A 19,174-nucleotide genomic window follows, 5' to 3' on the forward strand; every position below is an offset into this window, starting at 1 on the left:
GTCCCCAGCAACTGGAGATCTGGATGTTGGTAACGTATGCAAGTGGTGACGTATCTTTCTTAATCACTATTTTCCCCATTGTGTAGTAATAATTAAGTGTACTATTCTGTATTTTTCTTATTGCTTATTTTCTGTATTACTTGGTTATATCCTTTAATTATTAACAGTAAAATAAGCCTACTCTTTTCACTTTGGTGTCTAATTGGCATCCTCGATCAGCAAAACAGGGTTCATCTCCCCTGTCCCACATCTGCCAAGGGCTCCTTAACTCCCCCCCAATTTTGGAGACCTCCAGCTCCCCTTCAAATCCACCCCTCACATTCACACCCGGTGCCACAGGCTGCCTCGGGTCCCCAGCAAGCCCCACTGTGCCGCATCCTCTACAGCTTCTCCTGTTTCTCTTGCAAGGAGGTTAAAACCTTTTCCATGCAATTTATGAACCCCAACAACTAACCACTGCTTCTGGGATGCTATTTGCTTCTCAAAACCTCATGAGGCCAATTCTTACCCCTTGGGCTCCTGTCAGGGAAATCAAACTATCATCCCCCTTCTGTCAGAAGCACATCAGCAGGTTGTTTCTGTTCAGATCATATTTACTAGATCTCTAGCTCTTTAGCCCTCACAGAGCAATAAAGCTTCCCCTAAACTCACACTCTTATAAATTCAATCTGTTTTATTCCAAATATCACATAAATTAAATACATTTCCCATGAATATTGCAAATATACATGAAATGAACATTGCAATTTTTAAAAAAAGTTTTGGCTTTGCTTATGCAACAAGAAGTGTCAAATGTGGTTAGAACATGAACTTCTCCTGTATTTACTAGATACAAAAAGGTGCAGATTAATAATTTATATTTATACATATGTACACACTCCATTTCATAACTATCTTTAAAACAGTAAAAAATGGTTTCAAGTTTATCTACATTAAACATACTCGTTTAAATCTGGTCAGAAGCCCCAGATAAGAGTTGATACAATCATTTCACAACTGCAAAATTAAGGCGCTACCAAAATACCAGTTCCACTAGTGTAAAATGTAATAGGAATAGAGAGTGTACAGCTTTCTATTTATCAATTTAAAAGTGGACTGGAGAACGAGGAAAAAGGAGCAGTAAGAAACATGACAAGATCTACAGGTTAGAAGTACAAAGAGATCTCGATGACTATCAAATGAACATATTAAAATACAGTAGATAAAAGGCCTCAGTGGCAAACAATTAGTATGCTTCTGAAAGACAAAAAAAGGTTAAAATATATATATAATTTTGTAGCTTGAAGCTTTACAGGTGAACAACAGGTGTAGAGGTAGAGGGATTTTTTTTTTTTTTTTTTTTTTGGCCTCTTTATGATGTATAAAGAAGGGCCACATTCACCACAGTGAAAAGACTCATCATATATCCCAGCATCCTTGCTTGGACAGCAAGCAAGAAAAGTGTAATGAGCTAGAAAGGCAACAAATCCTGTCTATCTCTTCCAGGAGCTCAGCTCCAATGCTTCCACATGTACCTTGGCGACAAGTACACCTAAGCGTAGATCAGCCATAACGTGGACATTTCCTCTAGAGAGAAATGAGATAGCTAGCTTTTCCCATGAGGTACTACTGGATGCTGTAGAGATTATATGGCAGAGAGAATTTGGTAACAATGAAATTGGTACTTTCCCTTAGAAAGCAAGTACCACAGGGCAGTGGTGATTTTTATTTATTTATTTATTAAAGCTTTGCTATTTGATCAGCATTCAATGTTTTGGAAGAAATGTCAGCTTTGGGCTGCTAATATGATTATTTGCATCCATACACAGACAATTCCTATGTTGTTACTGTTTATCCAAAACATCAGTCACTGAAATATTCACAAACCGCTTTAAACCTTAACTAAAAAAAAATCCCTCTACAGTTCAGCTTTCTCTTCGGTAACTATCATTTCATTAACTATGCAGGCCTTCATGAACACAGTAATGTTACTTTCCATGTAAAATGTGTCTTTACACGTTACAGAACAGCAGTAAACAACCTCTTTTGTTCCATAGGGTTTCCTCTCAGAAGTACCTCAAAAGTAGATATCTTGAAAAATCACTTTTGCAAAGAAGAATATTCACATTAGTTACTGAGGCAAAGCCAAGAAGACACTAACTAGCACCTTGATATTTATTTTTTTTCTTAAACGCACTCCTATATGTAAAATCAAGCACATGTAAGATCAGGGACCAGCAATATACAAACACCATCGGTGTCCCCTTGCAGCTAAACTAGTAATACTCAAAACTAGGCCAGACACACGAAGGAGCAAGATGAGTGAGTCTAGAAGAAATACACAGCATGGAAAGGGATGGGAAGAACAGGAAGCTGAACAGAAAGGATTGCAAGATCAAATACAGTCCATCTTCTGGTCTGAGAATTAGTTTGTAAAACCACCTTTCGGTAGCTCAGCTGACAGTGGGATGAAGACCTACTGACTTCTGACATTTCCTCCCCCATACATAGAACAATTCCTTTATATTTCAGTGACTCCATCATCTTCAAATCCTGGAGGAAATGCATTCAATTTGAATTTTGAGTATTTGGTGACGGTAGCAGAACTTGCAGAAGGCTACTGTAGAGGTTATGACATCACTGGTTGTAAGTTATGCACTTCACAATTCATAGAATACACTTACAAACTATTTAAATAGAAAAGGCGTGTTCAAGGTAGAGGCAGTTACAGTACATTCAGGGTATGTTACAGAAACCATTTGTGGTAGCCATTTGCTGAAAGGAAAAAAACTCTGTATTTTTGTTTCCCAGACCACACAGGTTATAACTACAATACCCAAAGAGAGCAGGTAATATATCTCAATCACTGCATTTTAATGCAGTCTTCTTCCAGAATTCATGTGCAAAGTGGAAAAAAAAAAGTTTAAATACATCTTCATTGACAAATAAGGACAAAAGAACTAAAAAAGAAACCAGGCACTTTGACCATTTCAGTAAACAGCCATTTCTTCTTACCAGACTTCTGCACATGAACAAGTCTTTACATTGGTCTTGCTATGCTTGCAGCACATGTAGATTCAAGTCAACTTTTTTTCCTGTTGGTAGTATCAGTTCTACTTATAGGAAACTATGCCAATTGAATTGGTAACACTGTTAGTTATTTCATTGGCAGTTGAGCAAATGTTGATCATTTGACTGACAAGCGATCAATTTAATAGCTATTAGATATTAACACAACAATACATAAAAAAAATAATCAAAGAGACAAATGAAGGTTAACACCTGACTTAAGCTTGCATTGAGACTTGCCTTTATAAGTTCTGTTTGTGCCTCCTTTCACGGTGTAATTGTGGACCGATTTCCATCACATACAGGAACTGGTACTAAACTACAATACTTTCGGTTTGAAAGACGTTCAGTAGAGATCACCCCAACGTAACAGGAGGTTGGCATGACACTGCATGCAGGAGAGAGACAGAAACCTCCCCGCGTTTCAACCTCACCAGTCCCACTCGCAGAGCAGGCATTCAGAATAAACTGCAGCATGCCTCCCTCGTACTTGGGATGAAATCATTATTTCACAGCAGCGTTTATCATACTTTAGGGAGACGGTTTGATTTGAATTTAGCGATAAGATCAGCTAGGATTACTTTGACTTTTCTTTTCAAATAAACCAAAGTACACCTTTCCAAACATTTTGTACATACTCAATCTGCTACAACACAAATCACAACATGAGGGATTACCTAAGGCTACTAAATAGAGTGCTTATTCAGTAGCTATTATTCTTTCAGATAAACATCCTTAGATGCCTTGACCACAAACAGCTTAACTTTTTTTTTCCTCACAGACTGCTATTTGCTGAAGAGAGAGAGATGTAGGTGTATGACAGACTGCCTACCAATTCACTAACAGAGCACACCGTTGGTTATAGTCTTCATGCATACTTCTGCCAGGCAGCGTAACTCCTCTTCTGTTCACTACCTTCAAGAAAGTCTAGGAAACACCTCTTAAATCCAGTGTCCAGTTTCCTTTTCCTACCAAGTGGAAATCCAAATCACATGCAGGCCAATGGTGCTACTCTAGTACTTAACTCTCTTGCAGGCTAGAAACATCAACTCTATCGTAGTACTTTGAAGCAATTATCCACATCTATCAGCTACGCTCTGTAACTGTAGCACAGCTTTGTAGAGGCTCAGATTTCACCAGGACAACAGGAGAGAGTGCAAGGTTTGGTGAATACCCAGGATAACAAACCGATGCAATCAATGGATGCTGGACGCAGTCAGAAAGGGCTGTTCCTTTTTGAAGGAATCTTTAAAAAAAAAGAAAAAACAACCCCTCCCCCTTTGCCCTCCCCCAGAACAACCCGTTGTGAGATGTTTTCGGTGCCCACTCACAACTGAAGTCCATGTTATCTGGGTCTTTTGCGAGTCACAAATATCAATACACGTCTGATGGCGATAAGACGATCTTTAAGGGAGGTCATAGCCAATATAGCCAGCTGAGCTCTGTTTTCCAGAGGCAACACTGCCAAGAGCCACCAGTACCAGGCAGGACCACTGGGGTTGCTCTGCAAAAGGATGAAAAGACATGCAATCATGTATTCACTGCCCCATGAAGACCACCACCTTCCTTCCCACATTCTATTTTCTAAGAAAGTCGCCACAAAGCATTTCAAGCAACAACTGAACAGTTAATTTCAGGTGCTCTCCTTGTCTACATACACCATTAAGACTGTTCTCTCCAGATATCAACTTACATTGCTATATTGTTTTCCATGGATTGTTTTCCATGCTTCATGGTAATGGACCAAAATTGGGTAAATAAAGAGTTTAGATTATACAAAACCACAGCAAGAACCTGTCGTAAAATAGTCTTGTGTAAAAATTCTGTATATAATAGGGCTGAATAAGTAAGAAGGTTTTATTACCTGTGGCTCTGGTTCTTTTCCTGGCATGGACCCAAAATGATTGAGAATTTGCACTTTCATATTGTCTTTAAGAGAAGTAAACCAGGCAACAGCTTGATCATAAACTGAATCATGAAGGCGGACAAGTTCTTCATATTCCGGTCCTTCAACCTTATTGTTAAAAGAAGAGAGATGGAACAAAATAGGTTTGATACCGTGGAGCCCGTATGCTTCCCCAGAAGCAAGCGAAGCAAAATAATGCAGTGACTACAGCTGTTCAAATGTCCTTATCTAAGCAAACTGTACCCAAGTCTCAGATTTCAAACCTGTGATGCTGGAGTCTTTTTACCCTCCCCTAGGTGTTCTGAAGTGACATTTCTTGGAGCAGTTACTGCCTTGTTAATATCCACTCCTAAATGCTGGCACAGAAGAACCTGCTCTCTAATCCTGGGACATCATATTCATCATCTCAAACCCACAACCTCAAGTCCCTGTCACAGAAGGACCTCTGAACATTGGTATACTGTCTGGCAAAACAAAAGAAATACTACTGACACCGAGCACAGAGACAGGGAGTCTACGGCACTTAGAGACCAGCAGTATTTTATAGAAGCGTTAAGGCCATAGTAGGACAGCCAAGGAGGTGGAGGAGGAGGAGGAGGAGGAGGAGGCGGAGGAGGGCAGACACCTGAGCAGGCAGGAAGCAGGGAAAGGGGATGCTTTCCCAATACCAGGAACAGCCATAAAAAAATACCCTTGCTTAGGCAAAGAGTGTTTTAGTTGCACAGGCCTAATTATTAGCTATTAGGGAAAAGAAAAAAGCATAAGCAAAAAACACTACAAATTGGTGATTTTGTTTGTTTTTTCTTTTGGGGTTGTTGGGGGTTATTTTTTTTTTCCTGTGATCTGTACACACCAGTAGCGTGATTCACCTGTGCTACTCAGATGCACGTCTGAGCTAGCTGCTCTGGATGCCCTTCACAATTGAGGAGAAACAGCTCTAGAGTGCAATTAATCTCATCTGAATGTAGGTATCTAAGAGCAGATAAAATAGGCACCTTTGGACTGAGATTCCTCATCACCAGATATAACATGAATATAGGGTGCTGAACACATACGTCAGCCTCTCAAGTGAGACAAGGTAAATCTCACTCTAATTATGAAGAGGTGGGTCTCTGGCACCATCTACAAACAATGCATGGATACCTGTGTTCCACCACCCTTCACTGGTGATTTAAACACAGCTGAGCCCTCACTCTAAGCAGACTACCTACTCCGACCTTTTGCAGGAGGAGGCACCACCACACAATCTGCCTTTCCTGCCCTGGCAAATAACTGCATCATCCTGCACAGGTGAGAGAAGCCCTACTAAGACTTTACAGACTTGCACTTCAACTATGAGAGCATGCTGAAGAGCTGTATGACCAGACTGGACTTCATCAGTCAGCATGAGATTACTACTAAACTCAATGTTAAGAGGAATCAGGGTTTTATAGACATGCTCTGAAGATGATCCAGGAAGTCATCATTAAGCATGGCCAAAAATCCACCCTTTGGCCAACACCCATCACAAGCACCTCACTTGATGCAGGTGTTATAAGAGGACTTGTTTTTAAAAACTACTCCCCTCCTTGCAATTCTCTGCTCTCAGCCAGCTCTGATGAATGCTTGTACAGGTACTGTTAACTACATGTCACTAAGATCTCATTTTAAGAGCGTATTCCCATATTTGTTGGAGGACCTGTTCTGTAAATGAGCTTGAAGGTCATATGAAGTCTGCCAACTGTCTGTTCAGTGCAAGAAGAGAATAGTCAGTTCTCTAACAACAGGGGCATGTGCTCTTAGAAGGGTTTCAAGTCCACACCAGTTTTTAAATGTTACTCTGATCTCATCTACGCATCATGACAGATCTCAGCACCTGAGTCTCAGAAACTACTTTGAGATCCATGAAGGGAGTGCAACACTTCAAGCAGAGATAATTATAAGGGCAGAAAGAAAGAAAGGGAAGGAAGAGACAAAGTTTGTTCCATGGTTTTTAAAATAGAGCTTTAGTATTTATAATGATATTGGTTTAAAAATAATGCACAACTAGCTTGAAATGCAACAAGGAAAGGCTACTTAAGTGAATCCAGCAATACATGGATATGAATAACTTTGCACCATAGATCACCTTTTTATCTTCAAGATACTCGATGTTTGCTGTGTTATATCCATCTCGCTGGCCATGGCTTAAGACCCTAAAACGACGGACACCAACTGTATCAACAACTGAGCGCCCATCAGGAAAAAACTTTACGTCCCTGATCTCTAATATACAGCCATGATCTGCAAATCTGAAATGACAGAAGGGCATAAAAGTGGAAGTCATCAACAAGCGTTTACACACATCAGGACAAATACTGGGCCTAATTCACCACTTCTTATTTGAAAGAGGATCCTGCTTTGGTGACAATACATTTCTGCTTATTCACATAAGCCACACAACCCCCACCCTTTCTGCCTTCCTTCAGAGGTCCAGGGCAGCAGCATTTTTGGAGTATATTTGCAGGGTGGGAGGGTTGGGAAAGGACAGGAAACTAAATGGAGCATGTTTCATGCTGGGAGTTGCCAGCTGCTGTTTCACCTGGTTTGCAAAGAAAACAAGATGGGTCAAGACACCATAAGGAAGTCCAGAAACTAAGGAACAAATGTAGGGCTGGGAGGGCTATCCCCCTATTCCGAGGTGTAAGCAGAGGACTACAGGCTTTAGAAGGAAAAGGCTTCTATATAGCAAGATTTTTCTTTTACTTGTTTCCTTTAAGTTAAAAAACCAAAAACGCAACAAATCAAAACAAACCCAAAACACCCTCTTTACAACAGCACATTTGCACCTGCATTTAAAGTAGGCACAGGTTTTAATAATGCCCTGGAAACAAGCATGCAACAAATTTTTACTTTAAATTATCAGGCTTACCTACTCTACATTTGTGCTGTAGTGAGTTCACTAGAGAGGCTGATTGCACAACGACTCTTCACCAGGATATGTTGATCTGCCAGCATTTGCAGCTCTGCACCTCAGCCTACTGCTAAGCAGGAGAATGCACTGTATCTAGTCTCATCTCAAGATACCAAATCCCTGCAGAGTCTGATAAATGTTTCATCAAGGAAACACTTGTTTTACCAGGGCTTGGCCATTTCTTACATCCGAGTGATGAAGAAACAGTAACACTGCGGGAAACAACCCCTGTTTCTACCCTTAGCAGAAATCATGGGTTTGGGAGGGGAAAAAAGAAAAAGCTCACCACTGTGAACAACTGTTCTCTCCCAGCCATTGTACAGAACAAACTGAAGAAGAGCAAGAAGAGTACAGCTGCACCTGGTGCTCTACCAGTGGGATTACGGAAAGCAAATTTATTATAGCAATATAAGACTAAACACTACTTAAACAGCTACACAACAATTGTTTTAAATTAATTATTTTAGTGACGTTCATACTGAATTTAGAAATTAATCTAGAAGTGATGATTTTTTTCTTTTTTGTCATTCTTTGAGAATTTCCTTTTGGCTAGAAAGTGACTTTAATCAAAGAGAGACAAGAAAGCACCTGAAGATGAGTATAATGTACAGACACATTAAAAGTTTATATTGTTCTCCCAGTTTTAACTTAAAATTGAGAAATAAAACAGAGGAAGGTAATGAATTAAACATGTCTTGTCACTGTGTTTTTCAAGGAGGTATGTATCCATGTCTTAGTAGATGAGGCAAAACAAGTTTCCCCACTTCTTGTATTCCCAGTTGATTTCGCAATTTTGAATAAACAAAAGAACTTCTTCGCTTGTGTAAGAAGCTACAACAGCCTGCCAGGTGCCTACAGATGAAAGCTTCCTGGGCTTCAGTGTTTGATTTAAGTTACAATGCTTTAAAAGTTTCATTATTTCAGTAACTCAAACCAGACAGGACATAAAAATCTAACCATACTGCTTACCTTTTAAAATATCCTTTATGACACTATCTAATAAATCAATTCTTGTGTTTTGGAGATTATAACCCCTTGGCCCTCTGTTTTAGACCTAACCCCAAGTAAGTTTGGCTCTTCCACAAGCCTTCACTGATGTAAGGGGAGTTATCACTAATGTCCTAGGGTCATTTTGTCCTCACTCATACAAAGTATTTGCTTCCAGAAAATTGGTAACAGGCCTGGAAGGGACCGTGGAGCATCAGCTGCTGTTGAAGTCTCAACTCCACCGAGCGCAGCACTGACAACAAACCGAATGGCATGAAGCACAGCCAGAGCTGACTGGAAGCTGTAGCATCTGCTGTATTCTTGCTGCCACCTTACCGTCCAATTTGTGAGGGGAAAAAAAAAAAAACAAAACAAACCACAAACCTGAACTGGACAAGGAAAGGCTGCCAAGCCTCGGTATGACTGCCCTCCTCTCAGCTCCAGTGATGATCACCTACAAAAATGTTGCTCCTGAGTATGCCTGTCTGATGTGTTCTTGAAACTGCTCATGCTCATCATCCATTCTACAGTCTGCATCACACCAATGTATCTTCTGAAGTAAGCAACTAGCTGTTACATCTCATAAGGTAGACCTCTCTTAAGACCACCTCATTTTTTTTCCCCATAAGCATCTTCTCATCCCCTTCACCCCAAAACCTATTATCTATAAAGGACTTCAAAACCTGAAGGTTTTCATAGAATCATAGAATAGTTTGGGTTGGAAAGGATCTTTAACGGTCATCTAGTCAGTGTCCGCATAGGGAGCTGGAAACACACTAGTGTCAGAATTCACAAAAATTAAAGGTAAGATCATGTAGAAAGACAATGTTACCCACTCTCTGCAGATAGACATTGCAACACAGCAGTAAAGACAAACATCAAAATTCAACATTCAGCAGCAAAACAGACTTCTCAGCTAAGGGTATACTTTGTCTCATTCAAATGATACCACCTATGCAGGAAAGCTATGGAAGGTTTGGAATTTTTTTTAAATATTATTTTGGTTTTTAAAACTGAGTAGGCAAAGGAGCAACCTTATTCAGACAGTCAGCTTTCACTAGAACAAACAGGCCAGAAAGCTTTCCAACCACATAGACAATTAAGTGCTATTTTTGGAGCCTGTAGTAGCGGGATGAGTTGTATTCTCGCTATTCATCCAACAGGGGAGCAATAAAAATTACATCTTTGTGTCAAAAGGAATGTTTAAGATACAAAACTAAAAAGCCAGCAGCTTTAGTATTGGTTCATACAGGACTGGAAGGAACTGCAGTGGTCTGGGGAGACAAGTATACTGTGCTGTAGTATTCCATTACTGTCACAACAGCCTCTGCAACAACAGGACATTCTCAGCTCATCTCCTTACCCTTTTAATTCATCAGCTAAGCACATGCCAAACTGCTTGGTACCAGTTTCCATGCATCTTCTTATCATTAGACGATAACGAGGTTCAAAGACATGGAGTGGGCAAGGGATGGTAGGGAAGGCCATGGTACATACAAAGATGGGAACATCTTTATTCAAACTGTAAGATAATTGTTAAAAAAAAAAAAAAGAATGTTCAGCTTTTTTTCTGGGTACTGCTATATTCAGCATAAGCCCTTAATACAACACTGATTTCAGTGGTTTCCTTAGACTTATTCTTCATAAACGCGTGTCTGGTCGACGTTTGTCATATTTACAAGACAAACGTATTTCAGGACTCTTTCTGCTAATACATTAAGGAAACAATCCCTCTAATCTACTTTCATAAAGGAAAAATCTTGAAATAATAGCCAATTTCCAAATGTGTGCATACTGATACATCTAGCTTAAATACACATGGCAAGATTTTGGCGATAATTTTTCCACAGTAATATAGTACCCAAGAACTAGCCATGTTCAAAGCAAGATGGTAGAGAACTCCCAAGCTCAGTAAAGTCCTTCGGTTTTGAAAAAGCCCACTAATCCACTTCATTTTGTCAGGCTTAATTTCATGTTTTATTTTTCTTTTTAGTTGAGTTGTAGTGCAAGATCCACAAGTCACTGACAAAACTGAATCTTTGAACTTCTCCCAACCTCAGTATAACCCATTTATAGTTTGAATTCTAAACACAGAAAACCCCCATTAGAACTTTTAAAGCTACTATATTGTTTCAGAGGAAAAAGTAATTATCCCTGTTTTAAGAATATTGTTGTGCCTTTCTACCATCCAAGCATATTGTTACTTGTTTATCTGCAACAAACATACAAAACATCTGAAAGATTCATTTACAAATTCATTCATTTTGTGCATTTTTATAAGCAAATGAAGCTTATTGAGTAATTTAGATTGAAAAATTCAGTTTTATAACAACTGTCAGTAGTAAAAAAGAGCCTACTTTGACAATTCCTTCATTTCTTCCTCATAAACTTTCTTCCTTTCAGATAATTCCTCTGGCAAGTAACGGACTATCAGTTCTTCTGTAAGGACGGTCTTCTTGTAAGTTCTGCTTGCCAGAAACTGCAAGGAAGAGTCAACTCTTAAGGCTGATAACAAGATGACAAGTAATGTCTCTTCCTCCCAAACCATCTCCTTCCTAAGGAGTGTACTGATCCCTCCTCCTTTCCAGCCTTCAGGCACCAAAACTTCCACTTTAGCATATGTGGTTCACTCCAGTGCCCATTTAACTATAACCCAATGCACTTTTTTTGGCAGAAGTTGGACTACGAGCAAGAAAAGGCAGCCCCTCCTCACTTCTGCAGAAGATACATACATTCTTTTCACCTAGAGCTGCCAGGTTACTGACAAGAAGTACTCCAAGTACGAGACACATTACGTCTGCTGGAGCAAAGTATTGACTGAGGAGTGACCATTCCCCATTCGCCCCAAGTAGATATACAAATTGGAGATGCGGTATGAACAGGGCTATGGCTGGGACTCCCCAGGCATGAGCCTGATGTGATACTGGAAGCCTCTATTCCTTTAAGCACCAGCAAACCCCACTTGTCTTCCAAGGAATGACAAAATATATTCTGGAGCAAATGAGGTCTGTGCACAGCTTGAAGCTGTGGGTACTACTGTCTTGTTCCAGTTTCATACAATAGTTTGGATTGGAAGATACCTTTAAAGGTCATCTAAGTCCAATCCCCCCTGCAATGAGTAGGGACATCTTCAATTAGATCGGGTTTCTCAGAGCCCTGTCCAGCCTGACCTTGAATGTTTCCAGGGATGGGCATCTACCTCTGAGCAACCTGTTCCACTGTTTCACCACCCTCATCATAAAAAATTTCTTCCTTCTACCTAGTCTCAGTCTACCCTCTTTTTGTTTAAAACCATTACCCACTGTCCTATTGCAACAGGCCCTACTAAAAAGTCATCTTTCTTATAAGCACCCTTTAAATACTGAAAGGCCACAATAAGGTCTCCCTGGAGCCTTCTCTTCTCCAGGCTGAACAACCCCAACTCTCTCAGCCTGTCCTCACAGGACAGGTGTTCCATCTCTCTGATAGTTTTTGTGGCCCTCCTCTGGACTCGCTTCAACAGGTCCGTGTCTTTCCTGTGCTGGGGAATCCAGAGCTGAACACAGTGCTCCAGGTGGGGTCTCACCAGAGCAGAGTAGAGGGGGAGAATCACCTCCCTCGACCTGCTGCCCATGCTTCTTTTGATGTAGGGCACAGAAAATCCCCATATAGATGCTTTCAGAAGAACACAGTTTTGTGCGCTTTTGTTAATTGGGGCAAGGACATACTTACTTCTGACAGCTTTTCTTTGCAGAGTGGGCAATGCGGATTATGGTCAAGGCAACGCTCAAGGCATTTCAGGCAAAAGGTGTGCCCACAGGGAGTGGTAACAGGTTCATAGAACAACCTGAACATGAAAACATGAAACAGAACAGCTAAGCTGCCAACAAACAATGGAGATTCCTAAAGTGTGGAAAGGAGTGACTAGACCTAGCCATCTCTTCCTTTCCTGATTTTGCAGGCACAGTTTTATCTAAGGAGATAAAAAAAGGTTTTCATTTTTAGAAGTGGTAAACAATGAAGAAAACCATGCATGATGGAGAAAACCATATCTGTAAAGATTCACCAGATGCAAGGTTCAGCAAAAAGGAACAGAGTAATGATTTAGACATTCTGTGGCAGGTTTCCCTTCTGACACCATGAAAACTTTTTTCAGAAGCTAGAAAGGCTTTCTGATCTTAATCCCACGTCAGTGCAGTCGTACCTCATGCAGAGGGAACACTCAAAGTCTGACGCATCCACCAGAGTTGTTGGTATTTCACTTGAAGTAACAGCGGTGTTTTCAGGTAAAACATCTGCATCTAAGTAGTTAAGAAGATGATTATAGTAAATATTTAAGTATTACTGCAATTTCAGGTTCTGTTTAAGTTGTTTTTCCATAAAGAACCTAAATTATCTCTTTTCTTTTTTGAAGTTTTGTTCCAAACAAACATATTTTCCATCTAAGTTTTAGACTTTCTGGCAGGAAATCTTTGGAGAGTAGAGGATGATGTCTATGACAAAAGAAAGCACTTTAGAGCTGCACACTCGTGATCTGCTTCTCTAAAAAATGGCTTTTTTTTTTTTTTAAATAGTTTTTAAAATACTCCGCTATTGCTTTCCCACCACCATGACCACTCCCACATCAGCCAGGCCAGATGTTTTAAAGTACATTAAGTCCAGAATTTAATTTGTTTACACACAGTCAAACTATTTCATCAGTGTTTATTATAGATTTCTCAGCAGGGGTAATTTTTCTTACAAGCATAAAAAAGCTTACATTCTTCCAGACTAGGCTGCTGTTCAAATCCCAAGTTTCAGACAGCTTAAAGTTTAAGGACTACTGGAGTTGCATTAAGTAATACTGATTTCATTAGCTCAGCACTCTGCAAACACAGAGGCAAAACACTTTCCTTAAAATTCTGCCCACTCTGGTTTTTTTGGGGTGGTATATATTGCTGTTAATTAACATGCTTAAAAGGTATGGACTTCAAACTTCACAGCACCAGCATTTAAGTTCAAGAGCTATCAGCTCAAGCTTCTGATGACATTTATACAAGCAGATTCTGCAACTTCTTTTACAATCTGTGTATTTGTTGCTCAGTGACAAGTTGCAACAGAGCCATGAATCCTGCTTCCACGTCCGTTTTATTAATCAAATTCTTGACCGTTTGAAAAAAAAAAAAAGATAAATCTCAGTTTTTTATGTTAAGCTAAAACACTAGGATGTTTTGTTAAAGGATAACTTATGCTCAGCATCTGGTTTATCTCGAGTACAGACAGGATAGGGAAGAGGGCACTGGTGTTGTGTGGCCTACAAAGAAAAACAGCGTTATCTTTAACCTACATCTCCCATGTTAGCATTTAGTAATAGCAAGAACCTAACTGTGTTAATTCTGTAAATAGTAACATGGCATCAGGATCTAGCACAGACCAGAAATTAATGGTTATGGGTAAAACCGATCTCTGCCCTTCTCTGTGAAGATACAGGCAGGTCAGATTTCACAATCTATTTACTGAGTCTGCAGTTCACAGGCAAGTACACGGTTTTCCCCTCCACAGCAAGCTGATCAGAAACTGGCCATACATTGATAATTTGCAGAGGTGGCAGACAGCAGCACTTGAAGACTTTTAATATTTCAAGGCAGAAGTCAGATTTGTCAAGGAGGTGTGGGTTTGTTTAGGTTTTTTTTCCTTTAAGGGAAAAAATGCACACTAGTATAGCAGCATTTTCAAAGTCTCTTTTAACCAATTTTTTCATTACTCAGTGCAATATACTGCCTTCAGCATTTTTATCTCGGAGCACTAAAACCACTTTGGAGGTCTTTGTTGGAAGCTTGAGAAGCATACCAATTGTAAGCACAGCTATCAAGTGACATGAAACTGGGGGGCTTATTACCCTTCAAAAGGCTTCTTTGTTTGCTTGGAAAATTTCATGTAAAGTTGCATGTGACTGTTTCTGATGCCAGTTTAAGATTAGTTTCCAGGCTTACTGCATCTTTCCTTCATATAGAAAGACAATGAAGTTCAGCTATGTCTCCGAGACCTAGAAAATGGAAATAGCACCAGCAACACAAAGACTAAACTGTTAGTGGATTACACACTGGAAATGGCCCATTTGAGAAAGAAAAATACAGTGTTCATTGAATGAATTGAAACTTCTCTGGACTAAGGTAAATAGGCTGTTAACACACCAGACGAGAAAATATTATTCCAATCCCTGTAGGGAATGTTTTATTGACACCTACAAAAAGTGAGGAGGAAAAAAGTAGTTTATAATTTTTCAGCATGTGCAAAAGAAATCCCCTTTCTAAACCACAACACAAACCTTTTTTAGGAATCTTAGTGGGGACGTCCAAGCTTTGTAAATCCCTCACATCACTGGACAGCTTTCTTTTTAAGCCAACCCCAGGTAAACTGGAGAGAATAGCTCCCAAAGACTTCTTGTTGTCTTCAAAATAGAGATCCAGAACATGATGGGAAACGGGAGAATCAGTGCTTCTAAATACATCAGAATCTTGGGACGGGGTTTTTGTTAACCTGAACACAGTATCCTAAAAAAATTAAGAACAGTTACATATAGCAGGAGAAAATTTTTCTTTGTTTTTTCTATTAATTGTATATGTCAGCAATAGACCAATGTCCCTTCAAGGAGCTTAGCAAGGGAGAAAGGTCAGTATCAAAAAAGGCCACTCTCCAAGTTGCATGAAATAGGGCCACTTCTCTCCCTACAGCCCCTGTCTCTAAAGTTATCTTCCTGTCATACTAAAATCCTGAGTGGGAAAAAACTGCCCACAAATATAATCAACCCCCACATGAAGGCATCACATTGTTTTCCAAATAAAGAGTTTCATTCTCTTAATTCTTCTGAGGAAATACATCCCAACAAGAGATTCAACAACAATGGAAAAAACAGGCTTACCATGAAAGTAAGTGCCTACATGAGTGGAGACAAAGACAATGTCACACAGATCAGACAGATCCTTGTGCTACTTTTGGTATTTTTTTATGTTGAACGCTTTTCACTTTACCTTTGAGGACCCAGCAACAGAGCTATCTTCTGCAGCTGACTGTGTGTTTATGCTACTCAGAAATGCAGGTTTCAATCTTGTATGGGATGTTCGACTAGAGAAAGGTGCTGTTAGACTATCATGCACATTTTCAAAGGCCGGGAAAAACATCTCACACATTATCTAGTCAATTAGAGAGAGGGGGAAAAAAAAAAAAAAAAGAAAAAATACTAATAATTAAGGCATAGATATTTATGTTTGTACGAACACAGATACACAAACTTCACAGCTTCTGGATGCCAAGAAGCTTGCAACAACCAGGACATCCTACATTCCCCAATGCCCACGGGAAACCTGAATCACATTCCCCACCACAACCACAGACACATCTCAAGATGCTCTTCTGGTGTCCACCTCCCTCCCCAAAGGCTTCTGCTCCCCAGGAGCACCCGGGGCAACAGTCTGTTTCATCCTCCTGCTGCCCCTACCCATCTCCACTCTGACCCTCAGACCCCTGCCTCCAGAAGCCTTCAGGCCATGCTCTCCTATCAAAACCAGTTGAAAGAGAAGTTTTTAAGCTCTCCTCATGCTCTGCAGCCAGCTCCTCTATCCTCAAGCAGACTTCACCCCTAGCTAAAAGCTGTATAGAGCCTGTTCTACCTCGCACCATTCCCCACCAAGCACCTTGCCAAATCCCTGTTTCTTTTTATAAAAAGCTGACTGTATGAACGGTCACGGAGAACCTCATGATCGTTGGTTAGCACTAAGTGTGATTGCAGGATTTTTCCAGGACAGGGTAGCACAGAGTTCCCCCTTCTCAACCCTCTGCCACTTCCCACTTTTCTGATGGGCACTAAAATTAGCAGCCTTGAGCCTACAAAATCCAGGTGTACTCAAATCTAGATGACATATAATCTACAAATGACAGCTGCCAAACCTACAGATTTGCAGTGGAATCCACAAATACACAATCCCTCTGGTTGAGGCATCAACCAAACCCAAGAGATGCATCGTGCAACATAATCCTAATAAGGTTTATGGGACAATCTACTGAATCAAATTATCCTTTGGCTGTTTACCATCACCTGAAATAACATGAATTTTACTTGGCTGCAGCAGTAAGAGCAGCATGATGGCCAAGAAGCGGCCAGTAAATATGTTTTATACCTTTTGGGCTTCTTTCTTCATTGAGCTCCATTCGGGATTTAAGGCAACACAATAGAGAAACTCCTTCAATGCTTCCTCAGTCCTTTCCAATCCAGAAAGAGCTTTTGCTTTCACATAATGGCCCTGTTCACACAAAGGAAACGTACAATTCTAGAGATCATTTCTGAAGTGGCACCAGCAAAACTTGGAAGTTCACACCATTCTGCAGGTGAAGAGTAAGATACTTTTTGGGTAACAACCTCTTTGACACACATGACTGAAGGAAGTCAGTCCCTTTTGCTGAAAGAAGATCCCCTAGAAACCCACTGCTGCATCACTCCCTGCTAAAGACACTGCTCTTTTCCTCAGGGGGGGACCTGATGCAGAACAAGGAGGAGTATTTGTCTCCCCAGGGACCAAGACTATTACGTATCCCACCAGGCTCAATACCCCAAAGAACAGTTTCACATACCAGAGCAAACTTAACAGTAACGAAGCTGCATGGGAAAGGCAGTGGCATAGGGCAAGCTGGAGGTGGCAGCTGAGGGAGCAAAAGATTTAGGTTCAAGACACTCTCACTTCTCCTGGGGGACAGAGATGATTTTTCACCATTTTATTTGACTAAAGAAGACCAACAACATTATGAATTTAGGGAAACTTACCAATGTTTAACGTGGAACCTTTTAGCCCATCCTACCTCTCCCACGTCCTAGAGTAACAAATCCATCGTCAGCAGGTATGGTAGTCAGCTTGGGGACAACTCCTACTTTACTTGCTACTGGTAGCAAGAGAGGAATGCCTCACCTCTGAATTTTGCTGTGGATATCAATCAGTTCAAATCTGACTACAGAAATTACTTCTTTAATGATGAAAACAAACTAAGCGTGCATTTTAAACATTAGCCTCATGCTTATTAGACAGAGGTGTGTTCTGCAAGTCCACCTCTGATCCGCATGAATATCTATCTCTAGGCTGTGCTGAAAGTATAATTTCACTAGTCTAAGAGACTGGTTAGATAAGCAGATGCACTTTTCTATTCTTCAGACTAATGTCAAAAGATCTGGTATCACACATGTTAATTAATGTGTCATTTGGTGACCTGAACAAGAAGTCTCAGTACACACAAGTCTCCCAAGGCAAGATACATTTTTCTTTTCCTGAATGCAGTAAGAAGAGAGGTACTGTGAGACCTGACCCTGAATACCTTATCTTGATGCTTGCACAGACTGCAAAACCTTTCCAGAGAGGTCCTAACATGCCTGACATCACTGTCAAGATTACTCCATTGCACTGGGGAGGCTACAAGGTTGTTTGCCCTCATCCTTTGGGGCCACGCGAGCAATTTCCTTACCCAAGCTGCAATGGAGGACTAAGTTGGGCTGTGTACTGACAAAATATCTAAAGATCCAACACCAGAAGTTAGGCACAGGGACTAGAACCCCTGCACTTCAGAAACTACCACTGCCACCTTCCCCTTCCTATTTTTGCATGGCCCTAACAAGCACCGGATTGAAGGGTAAGGTCTGGGCAGGGCCTTGTGCAGCAGGCAGGAGGGCATCTGTTTCTATCGACCACATAAAAGTACAAGTGGAAACTTCTCCCTGCCTCAGAGAGTCCCAGGACCTGGGTTTCACAGCAACTAAAAGGAAATCAACTTGTCTATTGCTCTAATAACTACAGTGTACCCAAGAGCTTCATCAATAACTCAGCAAGCCATTACACTTCAGTTATCAATAAGCCAAAAGGTGAACACTTGCTTCCCAGGAGCTACTCCCAGAATGAGTTTAATTTTATGGACTTTTTTGGTTTTTTTAACTACACAACGCACGTTTGAGCTAACCTCTGACACTGGATGCTGCAAGATACAAAACAAAGCAGATGCCCGGAACTCCTGGAGAACATGGTTTCTGGATCAGCACAGCTTATGTGGAAGTTTTCACACACACACAAGCACAAGTGAAATGTGTCTGTAACACTGCTGGTTACGCCATGATGACAAATTTCTCGGTTTTAATGGGTGACAAGACAGATAGCCTTCAGAGACAACTACCTAAATTGTCAGAAACTAGATGCTTCAGACAGCACCCCTCTGCTCATCCCATGCCTTCCCCAGCTGGAAACAGAGAGCTAGCTGCAGCCGTCCGTGCTGAGGCAGGCGGCCAAGAGGTTCATGCAACACCTCCTTAG

At 40.6% G+C, this 19,174-nt stretch overlaps 1 protein-coding gene across 3 annotated transcripts in view; it reads right to left on the reverse strand.

Annotated features, from left to right (window-relative positions):
* Window positions 1-655: 655 nt before the first annotated feature.
* LONRF2 (LON peptidase N-terminal domain and ring finger 2) overlaps window positions 656-19,174 on the reverse strand; it is a 35,834-nt gene continuing 17,315 nt past the window's right edge. The window contains exons 3-12 of one of the 3 annotated variants that reach the window (XM_074815079.1): window positions 17,009-17,131; window positions 15,863-16,024; window positions 15,160-15,385; window positions 13,057-13,153; window positions 12,585-12,699; window positions 11,231-11,352; window positions 10,237-10,395; window positions 7,062-7,224; window positions 4,913-5,062; window positions 656-4,552 (exon numbers count right to left, since the gene is read on the reverse strand). In XM_074815079.1, the coding sequence (XP_074671180.1) occupies window positions 4,394-4,552; window positions 4,913-5,062; window positions 7,062-7,224; window positions 10,237-10,395; window positions 11,231-11,352; window positions 12,585-12,699; window positions 13,057-13,153; window positions 15,160-15,385; window positions 15,863-16,024; window positions 17,009-17,131 (1,476 nt within the window). In that variant the 3' untranslated portion in view covers window positions 656-4,393. The remainder of the gene's footprint in view (window positions 4,553-4,912; window positions 5,063-7,061; window positions 7,225-10,236; window positions 10,396-11,230; window positions 11,353-12,584; window positions 12,700-13,056; window positions 13,154-15,159; window positions 15,386-15,862; window positions 16,025-17,008; window positions 17,132-19,174) is intronic. The other 2 variants (XM_074815080.1, XM_074815081.1) reach the window with 2 other exon arrangements.

This window comes from Strix aluco, chromosome 2 (assembly GCF_031877795.1).
Source record: "Strix aluco isolate bStrAlu1 chromosome 2, bStrAlu1.hap1, whole genome shotgun sequence".
NCBI classification, from domain to species: domain Eukaryota; kingdom Metazoa; phylum Chordata; class Aves; order Strigiformes; family Strigidae; genus Strix; species Strix aluco.